We start from the raw sequence: 15708 nt of genomic DNA on the forward strand, positions 1-15708 counted from the left end.
TCCACATCCGCTCTCAACTGATTGCCACCACATCCAGGACCAAGAGTCCCACCACGTCCCCGTGCACACAGCCGTGTGCGCTTCACGCTCCGATGCTGACGTGATGCATCCTGACACGCTGCTGTTTGCAGAGGTGCTGCTTCCCAACCTCACGCTCCCCATGCCACGCGTGACGCTGGCGGTGCTCCAGCAGGAACGTGCCGAGAACACAAAGCGGCCAAAAAGACTCTGCAGCCATCCCGTGGGGCTGGGGCTGCGTGGAGCCCAACACACAGCCCTGGGGGGCTGCGAGGTGCAGGGAGTCCCCGCGTGGGGGGAACTGCTGCCGCTGTGCCCCCGGTGCTGGCAGTTACAACCAAGGTAGAGCCCTCCCCGTGTCCCAGAGCCGGTGCTGCCCCGTCCTACCTGGCGAGGCGCAGCCATGGGTCGCTCCCTGGTGGCTCCGGGGCACTGGACCTGCTGCTGCCCGCTCCTGGAACAGCCCCACTCGGGACAGCTTTGGTATCCTTCGTCCTCCCGGGCCCCTCCGGTGCCGGTGCGGGGTTCACCTCGGGGCACAGCAGCAACGGAGGGGCCGAGGAGGGCTGGGCTGGGCGACCCCGGGCGCTGCGTGGAGGGGTCGGGACAGAGCTGTCACCGCAGTGCAGAGCGCGCCCCGAGGTCCCGGCGCGCCACGTGAGCCACGCCTCTTTCTAAACCACGCCCCCAAACATTGCCAAGCCACGCCCTCTCCGCGGATAGGCCCCGCCCCCCTCGCCGCGCGTTCCTGCGGCCTCCAGGTGGCGCCCCACGCCCCTCTCGGCCCCGCCCACCGGGAGGGCGCCCCCTCGCGGCCCGGCGGAGCGCGGCGGCCTCAGGGCGCGCGGTGCCGGCGGCGGCCATGTCCCACCGGGGCCTCGCAGAGGTGAGGGTCGGGCCCGGGCCACGGCCCCGAGGGGGTCCTGGGGGTCCTTGGGGTCGGGCGGGCCCTGGCAGCGGCCCCCTACAGCCCGGCGGGGTTTGGGGACAGCGGGAGGGCCGGCCGTGGGTGTGTGGAGCTGGGAGGGCCCCGGGGGTGCCGGGCCGTGCGGGGTGGGGGGGCTTCAGCCGCCTCAGGGCCCCGTGGGGGGGAGGGGCGTGGGAGCGGCCTGGAGAGGTGGTCGCGGCTCGTGGGGGCCTGGCCCCGCTGGGGGTGGGGGGAGGGGCTGTGCCAGGTGTGCCCCCCTGGGGCCGGGCCCCGTCCCAGCCGCACGTGGCTCCTGTTCTCCTGCCAGGCCTCGACGTGGAGCACACGCACCCGCAGAGCGCGGGCGGCTCAGGCCGCGGGGCAGGGCGAGGCCCAGGCCCAGCAGCTGCGGGAGCTGTGGAGCCGGACCGAGAAGGCCGAGCGGCGGCTGCTGGCCTTCGAGAACCTGGTGGGAGAGCTGGGCAGCAACCTGGCCGCCCTGGGCAACCTGCTGCAGGACTACGGGCACCTCCAGCAGCGCCTGGACAACGTGGAGAACCTGCTGAAGAACAGGAACTTCTGGATCCTGCGGCTGCCCCCTGGCACACGGGGCGAGGTGCCCAAGGTAAAGGCGTGCGGCCCGCTCTCACAATCCCTGCACAGTGGGTGCTGAGGCTGTGAGCCCCTCACACCTTGGTGGCAAGGAAGGGCTGGTCCCCACCTGCAGACGGCTGTGGTTGGGATGATGAGCCTTGGGGCTGCACTGCTCCGGGCGTCAAGGCACAGAAATGTGGTGGACATCTTAAAAGTATCTACAGCACAGCTTGCTGCTTTTGTGCGAGTCCCTACAGCGCTGTCCCTGGTGCCACTGTCACCTTGAGTTGTCTGAGGAGCTGCATCCTGCAGCTGGCACTGTGTACAGCCCCTGGAAGCACAAATGCCACACTGCTGGTTGTGGAGGGGGTTGGGAAATGCCAGAGTGCTCTCAGCGATGGGCTGGGGCAGCTGAGCAGCTGTGAAACCAAGGCTTGCAAGCCCTGGTGTGTCCAGGCATGCTTTGCCCTCAGCTCCTGTGACCGAAGCCAGGCACTCCCTACACGTGTGCCATTTCCAGTTATCTCTCGTTGCAGCAAACAAGTCACCAAACATGTAACGTTAATTTGTGATTCCAGGTGCCAGTCACATTTGATGACATTGCTGTGTACTTCAATGAGCAGGAGTGGGAGAGACTGGACAGCTGGCAGAAGGATCTGTACAAAGCTGTGATGAGGAGTAACTACGAGACCCTGGTCTCCCTGGGTAAGGCTCGGGGTCTGCTCCTCCCACTGCCTAACTCAGGGTGTTTCTCTCTTGTTCAGTGGGACTGGCCACCCACAGCTTACAGAACCACTCAAATTTCCATCCTTCCTGCTTGCTATCAGTAAGCAGAATCTGGAAGTGATAGGTAATGTATAGCAGCAATAATTAATAGTAGTGATAATAATGCAAACAGCATCTGTTATAAAAAAAATACACATATGTGACGGTGTTCTTAATGACTATGTATGAGGATTCAGGATGGTCTGGGGGTCACCACCATCTTCCAGCACAGCTCAGGAATTATCTAGGTGAAGTGTGATAATTGCATCTTGAACGACTTTTTGTTTTCTGTCTTTTTAGCCCTGATTTAAAGTGACAGGGACATTTCCACATGCCTCGGTAAAGAACCAACTTAATCACGTTCAGTCTAAGGACATTTGACATGTTCTTGGATGATTTGGGCTAGGAGATATTTCTTATCAGAAACTGTTTCTTGTGGACAGCTGTCAGTGTGCTGGTCTGTGCAGTTACTGACGTTGGGACTTCACTTTTCTCAATAGAGACTTCACTTTTCTCAGCAGTACTCTGTAGAAACAACAAACCTGTTCCTAAAATGGTCCGTCTGATGTAGACATCTCTACAGAGCAGGAATCTTTCTGCCCCTTCCTCAGAACTAAACTAACCTGATAACAATTGGTCAGATGTCTTCAAGTCACTGCTGACATTGAGGTTGGAGGAAGATGTTAAATTCAAAACCTGTCCTCCTCTAAGATTTCAGGACGCCATTTTTCAGGTCTTTGCCATACTTGAGCAGCAGCTGTGCTAACGGGTGAATCCCACCATGGGACCACTGTGTCAGTGCAGGTGGTAGGTGTGTGTGTCCTGGCTGCCCGCCAGCCCCTGTGGTTAGAGAAGAATGGTCACTCTGAAGCTGGACAATTTGCTATAGTAACAGCATAACTGGTTCCTAACGAAACATGCTGACCTCTGCTTCTCTGGCCCTGAGCAGACTACGCCGTGTCCAAGCCCGACATCCTGTCTCGAATTGAGAGGGGTGAAGAGCTCTATGTCAAAGACTGTTGGGACTCCCCGCAGACCCTCAATGAAGTCAGTGCAGAACCCCCACGGGGCACCCAGGATGGGCAGGAGCTCACACAGACACACAGCCCAGGCAGGGAGGAACCTCTGCAGACGCAGATCCAAGTCAGGGAGGAGCCCGCGCAGGGATGCAGCAGAGACGGTGAGGAGCTGCTGAAGACATGCAAAGACAGTCAGGAACCCACACAGACGTGCATCAGAGACCGTCAGGAGCCCCTGCAGGCACCAGAAGAGAGGGACCAGGTGGAGGAGGCTGTGGGAGAAGATGCCCACATGGAAGCAGACAGGGGTAAGTTTCATGTGTGCCAGAGGGACGTGGCAGTTCCTGTGCCAGCCTTGTCAGATCTCACGCCAGTGTCTGTTAGGAGTGACCTGCTCTGAGTTCTGTTGATTGTGTTGCCTAAATCTCCATGGAGTGCCCAAATCTTATTGCAAGAGAAAGGTTTATGCTTGGCCAGGTGAATCCCATGGAGACAGACAAAGGCTGTCCAGGAGGGCTCAGGTAGAGCCTGGAGCAGTGGGACAGACCTGGCGGGCACTTCCAGCCCTTCTCTGTGCTGTTCTGCAATCCTTCACCTGATGGCATGCATTGGCCCTAATGCTTCTGAAGACAGTTGTGCTTGCTTTGGTGAGAGAAGCAGGTGGGAAGTAGGAGCCTGCAATGGAGGGGGGAGGCTGGAGCAGCCTTGCTAGCTCAAGGGGCTGCAGAAGGAGTCAGGAGAGCCACAGCACGGAGGAGTTGGAAAAAATAATTGCCACATTGTGAAGGCCGAGCAAGAAACGTAGGAGATGCTGGAAAGGTGCAGTCAGAGCCAAAGGTGGAGCTGTGTTTGTGTTTGAGAGCTGTTTGTTGTTGAAATTAGGAGCTGGGGCTGCAGAAGCTTCGGGAAAGGTGGAGTGAGCTCTGACAGAGGGCGAAAGGCAGTTACCCTGAAACTGAAAGCCCCATAACTGTTTGCAGGTTGGTTTTTGAAATGCTCCTGAGAAGATAGAAAAAGGTGTTACGTGGGTGTGGTTTCTCCCTCTCCTTTCAGATTTTAAGTCATGTTCTATTATTCAGATTTTCTTTGTGCTGTTTTATGGGTGGATCCTACCATAATGCCAAGAAATCAGCACCACTTTGTCAGAGCATGGATAATGTTTCTGTGTCTGTTCTTAACTGCCAGCTCTGGGGTTAAGGAAGAATGGTCATTCTGAAGGGTTTGACCTTTCAGCAGAGGAATGGAGTAGTCAGTTCCTAACAAAACATGCTGACATCTGCTTTTCTGTCCCTGAGCAGGATTTGCTGCGTCCAATCCAGACATCCTGCCCCAGACTAAGAGGAATGAAGAGCTCTGTGTCCAGAACAGTCATGAGCCCCCACAGCCATGTGTCCAGCACAGTCAGGAGCCCCTGCAAACACTGAGAGAGACGGACCAGAAGGAAGAGGCTTTGGGAGAAGATAAATTCCCCGAGAAAGGTGGCACAAGTAAGTTTCCTGGGTGCCAGGAGGATGCACTTCCCCAGCTCTCAGGTCTCCCAGCAGTGTCTGTGGTATGGCTGGCCTCTGTGCTTAGAGGAGCATTAGCAGGGGAAAGTGGAAGTCCTGGGGTGTGCTGTCAGTGTGCTGTTGGGGAAAATGGAAGATGTTCAGGGTTCTGAACATGAGGCATGGAAGAAATGCCATCTCTAGGGTCAGTGGATAGTTTAGGAGGGTGCTGAGCAGAAGTGCCAGCTTGTGACACCTTGGTGACTTTCTTCCCAGACCTCTCTCTGCTTTTGATCCTTGTTTGTGGCTTCAATTCCCGTTAATGCTTTGCACATTTTTGATGTCATGGGATCCTTAAGGTTGGAAAAGACAACTGAAATCCAGTCCAACCATGAACCCACCCCCACCATACCCACTGACCACATCCCTCAGTGCCACCTCACCATGGTTCTGGGACAGTTACAGGGATGGTGACCCCCCCACCCCCAGGGCAGCCGTGCCGGTGCCTCACTGTGCACATCACTGCTTCTTGAGCTGCAGCTGGCTCTGGCTCTTCTGCACACTCCCAGCACATCTCCAGATAGCATCACACCAAAGCAAGGAGACACAAGCTGTCCACGGGTGTTTCAAAATTGCTTTTATCTCTTTTACAAACAGAATTTCCCGATGTGGTGATGCATGTTTTGTCCATGAGTGCACAGAAAGAGGAGTCGAGCACGGAAGGTCATCCTGAGTCAGAGGTGGAAGAGGACCCAGCAGAGTTTGGCTCTGGTGAGTAACCCCGGGTGCTCAGCAAGCAGGAAGCAGCTCCAGCAAGCTTAGATGAGGACTGAGGGGAACGTTTCAGAGCTCTCTTTTGCCACCCAGTAGGCAGGGGGGTCTGGTGCTGGGCAGGGTGTTGAGCTCTGTCATCTCCACAGAAAGAGTGAATCCAGTTGGAGATGCGTCTGTTAGAAATTAGGGGAAGTGTGCTCATTTGCTTGTGACATTTGGCACTGCCGACAGACACAAGCTTGACAGCAGCAAAGAGCCTGGGGGTACTGCAGAACTGTGCTCTCCGGTCGCTTTTTTTTCTAGCTACACCTTGTGGCCGTTGTTGGTACTGTGGTTGTAGGGTCCCTTTGCACAATGCCCCAGTGACACTGCAGCAGAACACAGCCGGGCCCTTCCTGGGAGCAGCACATCTGCCCCCGGCACCGCGCTGGTTTGCTTAGTGCACGTGGGCAGGAACTCTGCAGCAGCACCTGCACCTTTCCACACTGCAGATTTGCTGGTGGCTCCATCACTGCAGGAAGAGTGCTCAGCGCTTTGAGACCTCTGCTGTAGGAGTGTGAGTGTTTGATGCCTGCGTTGTGTCCTTTCAGAGGACGCCTTTTTACTGGAAAACGACAAGGCCTCTGAAGCAGCTTCTCCTCCTGAAAGCATCAAGGTGAAAGAGGAAGGGCCCGTGGCATCACAGGAGGCGCCCTCACCCTCTCCTGACCCAGAGGTCCAGAAGTGTCGAGAAGGAGAGCAGACCAAGCCCAAAAGCAAGAAGAAGCCAAGCAGGTATGGGAGCAACAGCCTGCTGATGGGCGACTGCCGGCGCGGATACGTGCGCGAGTGGTCGCACCCCTGCACCGAGTGCGGAAAGCGCTTCCGCCTGAAGATCAACCTCATCATCCACCAGCGGAGCCACGCCAAGGAGGGGCCCTACGAGTGCGCCATGTGTGAGATCAGCTTCACTGACAAGAAACGCTTGGTCCTTCACCAGGGCATCCACACGCAAGAGAGGGCCTTCGCGGCCAAGGTCTGGGGGAACACCCACCCAGAATTGAGGATGGGGCCCAGGAGGAAGCTGTGCAGGCCGCTCTGCGGCGGCGCCCAAAGCCTGGCTTACGGGACACGTGCAGGGGGGTCCTGGCTGGGCCAGGCCAAGGATGAGCTGTCCAGACCCTATTTCTCCCAGCAGCCGATGCCTAGCACTCATTCAAGGAGTATGGTTAAATGCAATTTTTGCAATAAGAGTCTCTCGTGCCCCTCTTCCCTCCAGCGCCACCTGAAGATCCACGCCAGGGACAGGCCCTACTGCTGCTCCACCTGCAAGAAGTGCTTCACCCGCCGAACTCACCTCGTGCGCCACGAGCAAATACACGAACGGCAGAGAGCTCTAGAAAGCCAACAGCCCAAAGCAGCACAGCCCGTGGCTGCTGCAGCAGCACCCAGCTGGCCCCAGCCCTAAGGAGCCCCGCAGGTGCCCGGCCAGAGCGCTCCTCCCACTAAACCAGGCACTTGAGAAGTGTCAGCTCTGCGCCCGCTGCAGCCACAGCTGTGCAGTGAACGCGCTCCTGGTGGTTGCTGCAGAACACATCCTTCAGATCATCCTAGACTTGTGATATCCCAGGTTGGAAGGCACCCTCGAGCATCATCTGTTCCCATTCAAGAACTGCCGCATCCACCGCTGTGGTGGGGTGAGAACTGCAGGTCCGGCCTGTTGTGACACAAGGAAGTAGGGTGGCAGTTTGGGAGGCAGCTGACAGATGACAATAGGAGAGATCCAAATTGTGTCCCTAGGGAGAAACCGAGCATCAGGACAGATCTTGCACGTGGGGGTTGTGAACCATTTGTCACACGGACCTTGCTCAGTTGCAGAGTGAATCAAAGCCTGGGCCACAATGCGGAGCAGATTACAGAAGCCTCCAGGGATACAGAATGCTTTGCCATCTCTCAAGTTTGTGTCTGCTGGCTGATGCATGACATTTTCCCGAACTGACCTCCCTAGATGAGCAGCTGTGTCTCCTGCAGCCCAGCAGAAGCTGAAAGCAGCTGTTGAGCTCAGCCGATATTCGGTGCTGGAGCTGACCGCTCTAGTTTTGGAAACAAAATGATGCTAAGTGGATGGACAGAAGGTTCTCAAACTGGAAAATCACAGTGAATTCCCAATGAGCTTTGCATTTCAGTGACTGTTTCTTGGCCACGATGCCACGTGGAGAATGTGGCATCTCAGATCCCCCCGTGTCCTGGCCGTGCTTGCCTGTTACCCATCCTGCTGATTCAATCCACTAAACACGAGATCTGCTGGGGAACACCCGCCCACTGAGCTGGAAGGCAGCGAGAGCAAGGCAGCCCACGGCTCTTTGCGGGGATGCTGTGGGTCAGGGCCCAGCAGTGACCTTCCCTTGAAGAAGCCCAGCCCTCGGATGGCTGATAGCCCACGACCAACCTCAGGCAGTCACGTTAGAACGTAGCAGGTAGGATCCTCCTGTGCTGCAGCACAGCCCGCGCAGGGACCCCCCCAGGTTCACGTGTCAGGTGATGTGGAATCATAGAAGCACAGGGGTTGGAAGGGACCTCTGGAGATCCTCCAGCCCTCCTGCTAACACAGGTTCCCTGTGGTCAGCTGCACAGGAAGGCGTCCAGGCAGGTCTTGCTATCTCAGCTGCTCTGCACAGGAGTGTGACAAGAAGCCAGGCACGATCCCTCTGTAACTAACCACATGGAACAATAGTTATGCTAGCTACCTCAGGTGTCCCACGGAGAGGCAGCCTGGTAGGGGATAGACCAGGCCAGAGAGGTGCTGGTGGCCCCAGGATGCACGTGAGCATGGCTGGGAAACACGAAGCACGCACAGAAGTAAGCCCTGGTGGCATCACCATGCGGATGAGCTGCTAGCACTCTTTGAGTTCTCCATTTAATGATGTGATTACTTGAAATTCCGAAGCCCCTCTCTGGGCAGGGAACCAATTACCTTGGATTTTGCATTCCTGCCCACCTGTGAGGTCTGAAGGGCCATGGTGTGAACGCAGTGCATGGGATGACAGCTGCCTCCCTGCAGGGCTGTGCCCGCAGGTGGTGGCTGAGATGCTCCAGGCCTTTCTCATGCTGTCCCACGCTCGTCCCCAGTGGGATGGCCCCGTGGCACAGGGCTGGTTGCTGCCTTGTGGGCTGTGATGGTCTGGCAGCAAGCTCTGCTGCAGCATGGCCCAATGCTGGTTGTCACAGTGAATCCCAGTAACGCAGGGCGTGAGTCAGCTGCTGCAGTGGTACAGCCACACACCTCTGAGCCCTGGGAGGAGAGGTCACCCCCTCCTGCCCAGCCTGGAGCATTCACTTTACAGTTGTGACCGGGACCAGTGTTTTGTAGGAAATCTCAGATCCCTTTCTCAGGCTGTGGAATTAGTAAAATGTTTTTGTCTGTACGCATTCTTGGTTATGTTTCTGTATTAGTGCTGCTCGAACCAAGGGAGCAGGGGCTGCACTCCACACAGCTCCATGTGCATGGCTGCACCTACACACGCACCCCCACAGCTCCCAGGGCTGCATCACTTCTTTCTCACCCAGGAGGTCCCTCGTGTGGGTCCCCACTATGCCCCAGAGGGGCAGTGCTGAGCTCTGCTCTGGTGACAGCAACAGAAACTGAGGGAACAGTGTGGAGCTGCCTGGGGGAGGGGGTGGGCTCTGCTCCAGAGGACCGTGAGCACAGCCCCGAGCTGCCAGAGCTCACAGAGCATTGGGACACCGCTCTCAGACGTTGTGTTTACCCAAACTGGCCCTGTATAGGGCTGGGGGTCGGACTGGGTGGTCCCTGTGGGTCACTTCCAACTGGGGGGGGAAGGGGGGGGAGTAGCTTCCCAGCACGCAGTGCACGGAATGGGGTGGGGGCACAGGTAAGTCCACACCCAACGCATCAGCACCACTGCACTCCGGCCTGGCCTCAGGGCTGCCGCCGTCCACACGGTGTCACCAGGATGCCACCGTATCCCCCTACCATGTTCCTGGGATGCCACAGTCCCCTTCTTCATCCCCAGTGTCCCCACAGGGCCATTGTCACCGCACTCACACGCGAGGGACATCAGCAGGGCACCCAGGCCGGGATGGCTGTCCCACGTTCGTCATCCCCTCTCACTTCTGAGTGGTACCCACGGCCATCGGAGTCCTCGGTGCTGTCCCCACATCCTACCCAGTGCCAGCTCTGCCCCCCGCCCAGGGCCGTGCCCAGGAGGCTGCAGACCCCAGCTTGTCCCTATGGGGACAACTCCAACCCCGCGCAGCCCAGGTACAGCGGCTTTCCGGGCTGCAAGTGCAGCGTCTGTGTGTTTGGAAAAGGAGGAATGAGTGACGGCACGGGAAGGACCGAAATCACAAAAGCTGCGCAAGGGGGGAGGGGAGAGGACAAGGAGGGGCTGCCCACGGGGGACGGGGCCTCGGCAGGCCACGGGGCAGAGCGGAGGGCAGATAGCGGCTTTGTTGTGCTAATGCAGCCCGAGAGCCGCCATCTGCAGCTGAACGGAGCCATGAATGGGAGCTCTGCATTTCCGTCGGGACTCAGCTAGCTGAGAGCCGAGAGAGGCCCCAGGTGGGCAGCAGCACCCGTAGGGTGCCCGAAAGTGGGAACGAGGGGTGACAACTGCACCAAGGACGACCGCCACGCAGCGTGACTCCGGCCCCATCGACACCCAGAGCTCAACAGGAGATGGCGTCAGTCCAATCCTTTATCCAAACCTCGCCCCGTCTGGGCGGTGACCCCGGCTGTCCCCGCAACAACAGCCTCTCCCTGGGCCACCCGCACCCCCCCCAACCAACCTCGGCGCCGGCAGGATTGAAGTAGCCCTGATTTCAAGCGCTCCGCTCCCCTCTGCTCTTCGGCCGAGCCCTCTCCTGGGGCAGCAGCACAGCCCTGACCAGCTCTGCTGGGTGCAGGCCCACTCACGCTGCACGTCACGCAGCCCCACGCTCACCCCCACGGCGCTGCGATGCCAGCTGCCCGCCGCACCTCTGCCTGCAAACGCTGCCCCTCGCCGCCTGCAGCCCTCGTGCTATGGGTTCTCCTGGGTCAGTGGTTTGCAGGGGTCGGTCCCTGGCTCCCGGCTGTGGTTTGGCAAGCTGGCGGCGGGAGCAGCGGCCACGGCGTGGACCTTCTGGTGGTGGTTCAAGGACTGCCGGTGGCGGAAGCTCTTGCTGCAGCCGTTGCACTGGAAGGGCCGCTGCTGGGTGTGCCGGCGCTGGTGCTCCTCCAGCAGTGTTTGCATGGGGAAGCTCTCCGTGCACTCGATGCAGCGGTAGAGCCGCTCCCCGGCTGCGCTGGCACGCGGCCGTCCCGCCCAGCCGCCCCGCAGCTGCACGCCGTGGATGCGCTGGTGCTTCTGGAGGTGGTGCTTCTGGATGAAGCCCTTGCCGCAGGCAGGGCAGCTGTAGGGCCGCTCCCCGGTGTGGATGCGGTAGTGCTTGTTGAGGTTGGACTTCTCGTTGAAGCTCTTCCCGCAGGCGGGGCACTGGAAGGGCCGCTCGCCCGTGTGCAGGCGCTGGTGCCGCAGCAGCGCGGCGTGGTGGGCCAGGCTCTTCCCGCAGGCCGTGCAGATGAAGGAGCCGTTGCTCTTCCTCGCGTGGCTCTGCTGCCGTGCCAGGAGGTTGCGTTTCAGACGGACGTTCTTCCAGCCCGGCAGCGGCGCGCGGGGCTCATCCCCCGTGGCAGAACGGCCGTGCTCCTCCGTGCCGGGCTGCATCGAGGCGGCCTCTGCAGCGCTGTCCTCTCCCAGTGGCACCCCCTGGGGCAGGGCGAACGGCTGCTCGGTCTCCACGCCGTGCCCGTGCTCTGCTGGGAAAGGTAAGGCCGGGGCTGGGCGAGCTTCCAGCGGGATGACCACGGGCTTGAACTCGGGCTCAGCAGCGTCGTGTTTGCAGAGCTCCCCTAAGCCCTCTCCTGCTCCCTTCTGCTCATCCATGACGGCCTGGCTCTCCCAAGGCACCGGCGGCTCCTGGCCCAGGGGAACCTCCTCTTCCAGCGTCACCGAGGGCACCTGTGGCAGAGCCAGCATTTCCAGTCCTTCCTCCTGTGGCTGCTGCTCTTCTGTCTTGATCACGATCTTCTCACCTGCTGACAAACAGCAATTCAATCCCAGCAAAGTAAAGCTTTCCCGTGCCCGCAGCCCCAGCACTGGGTGAGCACAGTGTGCTGCTAGAGATGGAGCAAGAGAGCTCTACCATGAGCAAAGGGTGCCAGTGTCTGCTGGGGGCTAACCGGTCATCTCTGGGGACATTCAGTGGACTGACAATGTAATACTCATAAGGAATGCAAAACAGGAAAACATGAAAGCAGAAGTGCAGCTTCAGAGTCCCCTGTCCTGGAAGGAACTTTGTGAGGAACAGCAGAGATTCATTGGGTAAATCCAGAGGAAAGGACCAAAGCAAAACCTTCCAGGAGCAGGACTGGGTGGCCACAGAGCCACTCACGCACTACGCCTTGCCCACACATTTATCACTCTTGCCAAGTGGGCTGCTCAGGGCTTAGAGTTTCTGTGTGCTCTCTTCTGGATTTCTTTCCCCCTTTGGCACCGATTTTCCTTCTCCATTTTTAATTGCCATCCACTCGATCCATACCACCACCCCCTGGCACTGCAGTGCTGTCAGTGCTGCCGTAACTCACCGCCACCGCTGTGCCCCGACACTGCTCCCTCCTCCAGCAGCCCGTGGGTCCTGCTAGCCGAATCCTCCCCATCCTCAGCTGGCAGCAGCAGAGCAGGTTTGGAACTGGAGTCCCCAGGCCCTAAGGAAGAAAGCAGGGGTATGAAGAGCTGACGCTGGGCACCGCCACCTGCGCCCCTTGGTGAAGGGCTGCTCTCGCACGGCCGGGGGGGCCTGGGCTCAGCTTCCCCAGGAGAGACAGTGCAAGCAGGATGGCATCAGCCACACTGGGTGACTGATTTTAATCAGCTCAGCAAGAAGCAAACACTGGAAACTCATCCTTTCGAATTTCAGCCCAAAAGAACTGGTGCAAACATTGAGGACCGCTCCCAGCAAATTCCTCCAGGGCAATGCATGCGTCCTGAGGGACACCTTTGCTGGGAAGCAGCACTGCAGGGCGCCGTGCCAGCACAGCACCACGTTCCCCCAGTGCCTAGAACCACCAAAGGCCGAGGAGTGTGAAGCACAGCTGTCACCAGGGACCAAACCCTAAGAGCATCAAGGCCTCGCCACTCACCACCTGCTCTCCACACATCCCGATAACACAGCGGCCTACACAAAGCAAGCTTCAGCCTACGAGATGACAGAGTCTGACACGAGCACAGGGAAAGAACCTCACCGAGGGAGACCACAGCCTCGTAGCTCCCCTTCACTGCCATCCTGTACAGCTCCTGCTGCCTGCCGTCCACACCCCACTCCTGCTCCGGCAAACAGGCGGCGGTGTCCTCGCCAGACACAGGGACCTGGAATGGTAGGAGGCACCTCCTCAGCACTGCCTTGCTTTGTTTCCCCCCACTCAGCCCCTCTGTATGCCCCCCCTTCCCCCGCACCGTGTGCCTGCGTGACAGCACAGCGTGGGCACAGAGCTCCTGGGGAAAGGCACCATGCTCTGGCCTGAGCTCAGGGAGTGATCCCAAAGCAGCAGAACTCCGCTCCCCCTGCTCCCCTAACAGCCAGGAGCTTTTCAGCTCCACATCATCAACCTGGGGCAGTTCCCATCACAACAGAGCAGGACATATATGGGAAGGAACTGCCCGACCCTGCAAGGTAACTACCAGGGCCCAGCAAGGCTGAAAACATGGGGGCACATCTGTACTTCGTTCCCTCTACTCACCAGAGATGGGGAGGAAGCAGGAAGGGCTCAAGGCAAAGCATGAGGAGCCACACCCCTGCTGTCCCGCCCTGCACAACACCCACGGAGCATTCCATCCACACCGTTATACCCACTACCTTACACACGTTTGCTACCTGAACTTTGTCCCCCATTCCCTGACGCTGGACCCCGTTCCCTATGGCTCATCCCCGTTACCTTACACTCGTCTCTTGTCCCTGTTACTCTGGGCTCATTCTCATTCCCCAGGGTTCATCCCCATTACCTCAGACTCATCCTCTGTTCCAGGGGGCTCACGGCCGTTACCGAAGGAGGGCTTGTCTTCATTACCTTGGGATCACTGCCTGTTCCCTGGGGCTTGTTCCCCACTCCTCAGCGGTCCGCCCTTGCACCCTGGGGTTTGCCCTCACTACCTGAAGTTCAACCTCATTACCTGTACCTCATCCCCATTCCCTTGGGTTTGTCCCTCCTTACCTTGGGCTCGTCCCTCGTTCCCTGGGGCCCACCCCCCATTCCTTAGCGTCCATCCCTTGCACCACGTGCTTGCCCCCACTACCTGACACTCATCCACATCCCCTCGGGCACATCCCTCAGCACCACTCACTCACCCTCATTACCTCAGCCTCATCCCTGCTTCCAAGGGTGCACCTCTCCTTACTTTGGGCTCAAGCCTGATCCTTAAGGCTCAGCCCTTCTTCCTCTGCGCTCTGGGGCTTGTCCCCGTTACCTCAGCCTCACCCCGCCATGCCCCAGGGCTCACCCCCCACCCCTCGGGGCTCCTCCCAGTCACCCGGGGCTCACCCCCCATTCCCGTCGCCCCCTCCCCGTTACCTGAGGCTCTTCCCCTCCGGGGCCCACCCCGTTCCGGGGTGCCCAGCAGCTGCGCTGCCTCAGCTGCCGCTCGACGTGCTCGAGGCGGCGGGCGCTGTCCTGCAGCAGCGCGGTCAGGGCGGCCCAGCGGCGCTCCATCTGCCCGCCGACCTCCAGCACCGCCTTCTCCAGCTCCGACACCTTCTTCTCGGCCGTGTCCGCGCGGCCCTCCAGGCTCAGCAGCCGCAGGGACTGCGCCTCCACCTTCCGCTCCACCGCCTGAACCGCCGCCACCACCGTCCACAGCGAGATCTCGTGCACCACCGGCGGCGGCTGCTTGACCCCTTCGGCGGGAACGGCCACGGGGCCGGGGGGCTGCGCGGGGAGCGGCTGCCAGGCGTCGGGCCCCCACTCGGGCTCCTGCGGGCGGGGAGAGGAGGAGGTCAGGGGAGCGGAGGGGCCCGGACCCACCTCCCCGCGGCGGAAGGGGGAGTGTGGGGGGGAGAGGGGGATCCCGCCACCCCCGTAGCTCAGCGAGACCCCCCCGGACCACGGCCGCCCCCGTACCTGAGCGGGGCCCCACCGGGCCATGGCCGCCACCGCCGCCGCCGCCGCCGCGTAATGGCGCCCCCTTGCGGCCCTCCCGACGCAGCGCAGCGCCCCGGGATCCCCTCAGCGCCGCACCGGGACCCCGCCCCCCCCGCTCCTCCCACAGACCCTTCCCCCCCCCAGACATCAGTCGGTCGCAGCTCTCCCATCGCCCCACTCTTCCTCTCCCCACTCTTCCTCCCCCCCCTCCCCCCGCAGTCCCCGAAGACCATAAAACGTTGACAGAAGCACGGAGTTCCCGGCTCCCCCCCCCCCGTCTTGGAGCCCCCACTACAACCCCGGTCCCAAACCCCCACTTCCAGACCCCCCCCACACACACACACACATATTCCCAGCTCCCCCAGTTCCAAGCACTCCCTCTGCCACGGACCCCCCCCACTCCACGTCCGCAGACCTCCTGGTCCCCAAAAGCCCCAGGAACATTCACAGAACCACAGAGCTGCCAGGACTGCTTTAATTAGCCAATTAACCACCCCGCCCCACAGCACAGCCCCAAATCATAAAGGCAGAAGGAAACGGGACCCCCCACTTCTCACGTTATTTCCCAAAACACATACTGTTTTCCACCCCAACTCTCCCTCGTTCCTTCTCTGCTCATCACCCGACACAGAGGGCTCTCACATTCCACCATTTCAGCCCCAAATTCTTCCCCCTCGCAGCCCTAAAATGGCCCCTCACCCCACAGCATCCAGGCAGGGGGAGACCCCACGCCAGCAGCGGGACCTGGACCAGCGGAGGAGCTCCATGAAGGGCAGAACCACGACGTGCTGCACGAGGACACGACGTGCTGCACGAGGACACGACGTGCTGCACGAGGACATGACGTGCTGCACGGCACAAATAACAAAGCCGCGGGGCTCTGCAGCACAGTGCAGGGGGGAGCAGCGGACGGATTGGGATGGGGAGGTCTGGAGCAGAGCGGGATTGGGAGACCACATCACCCCTGAA

General features: G+C 59.9%; 2 protein-coding genes across 4 annotated transcripts; one reads left to right on the plus strand and one right to left on the minus strand.

Moving 5' to 3' along the window:
• The first annotated feature begins 844 nt into the window (after positions 1 to 844).
• LOC136053909 (zinc finger protein 777-like) lies at positions 845 to 7234 on the plus strand. 2 transcript variants are annotated; one of them, XM_065744877.1, is made up of 7 exons: positions 845 to 904; positions 1254 to 1550; positions 2098 to 2224; positions 3234 to 3611; positions 4602 to 4790; positions 5448 to 5561; positions 6155 to 7234. In XM_065744877.1, exons 1-7 carry the CDS (start codon positions 881 to 883, stop codon positions 7009 to 7011), a joined length of 1986 nt encoding a protein of 661 aa, XP_065600949.1. In that variant the 5' UTR covers positions 845 to 880; the 3' UTR covers positions 7012 to 7234. The 2 variants fall into 2 exon arrangements, with proteins under 2 accessions (XP_065600949.1, XP_065600950.1); XM_065744878.1 differs by having other exon boundaries at positions 4602 to 4781.
• Positions 7235 to 10412: 3178 nt separating this feature from the next.
• LOC136053910 (zinc finger protein 282-like) lies at positions 10413 to 14777 on the minus strand. 2 transcript variants are annotated; one of them, XM_065744880.1, is made up of 5 exons: positions 14719 to 14777; positions 14173 to 14571; positions 12850 to 12973; positions 12193 to 12312; positions 10413 to 11640 (listed from the first exon to the last, which is right to left on the minus strand). In XM_065744880.1, exons 1-5 carry the CDS (start codon positions 14740 to 14742, stop codon positions 10586 to 10588), a joined length of 1722 nt encoding a protein of 573 aa, XP_065600952.1. In that variant the 5' UTR covers positions 14743 to 14777; the 3' UTR covers positions 10413 to 10585. The 2 variants fall into 2 exon arrangements, with proteins under 2 accessions (XP_065600952.1, XP_065600951.1); XM_065744879.1 differs by having other exon boundaries at positions 10413 to 11643.
• Between the last annotated feature and the right edge of the window lie 931 nt (positions 14778 to 15708).

The sequence above is a fragment of the Cyrtonyx montezumae genome, unplaced genomic scaffold (assembly GCF_038088225.1).
Source record: "Cyrtonyx montezumae isolate F1298 unplaced genomic scaffold, pur_monq_1.0 scaffold_32, whole genome shotgun sequence".
In the NCBI taxonomy this organism is placed as follows: domain Eukaryota; kingdom Metazoa; phylum Chordata; class Aves; order Galliformes; family Odontophoridae; genus Cyrtonyx; species Cyrtonyx montezumae.

Coding starts and splice junctions, on each gene's coding strand:
- LOC136053909 (XM_065744877.1), top strand. CDS start 881: ATGTCCCACCGGGGCCTCGCAGAG. Junction 905..1,253: donor CCCACCGGGGCCTCGCAGAG/GTGAGGGTCGGG, acceptor TTCTCCTGCCAG/GCCTCGACGTGGAGCACACG. Junction 4,791..5,447: donor CCCCGAGAAAGGTGGCACAA/GTAAGTTTCCTG, acceptor TTTTACAAACAG/AATTTCCCGATGTGGTGATG.
- LOC136053910 (XM_065744879.1), bottom strand. CDS start 14,742: ATGGCCCGGTGGGGCCCCGCTCAG. Junction 12,974..14,172: donor CCGGAGGGGAAGAGCCTCAG/GTAACGGGGAGG, acceptor CTACCATTCCAG/GTCCCTGTGTCTGGCGAGGA. Junction 11,644..12,192: donor GTCGGGGCACAGCGGTGGCG/GTGAGTTACGGC, acceptor GCTGTTTGTCAG/CAGGTGAGAAGATCGTGATC.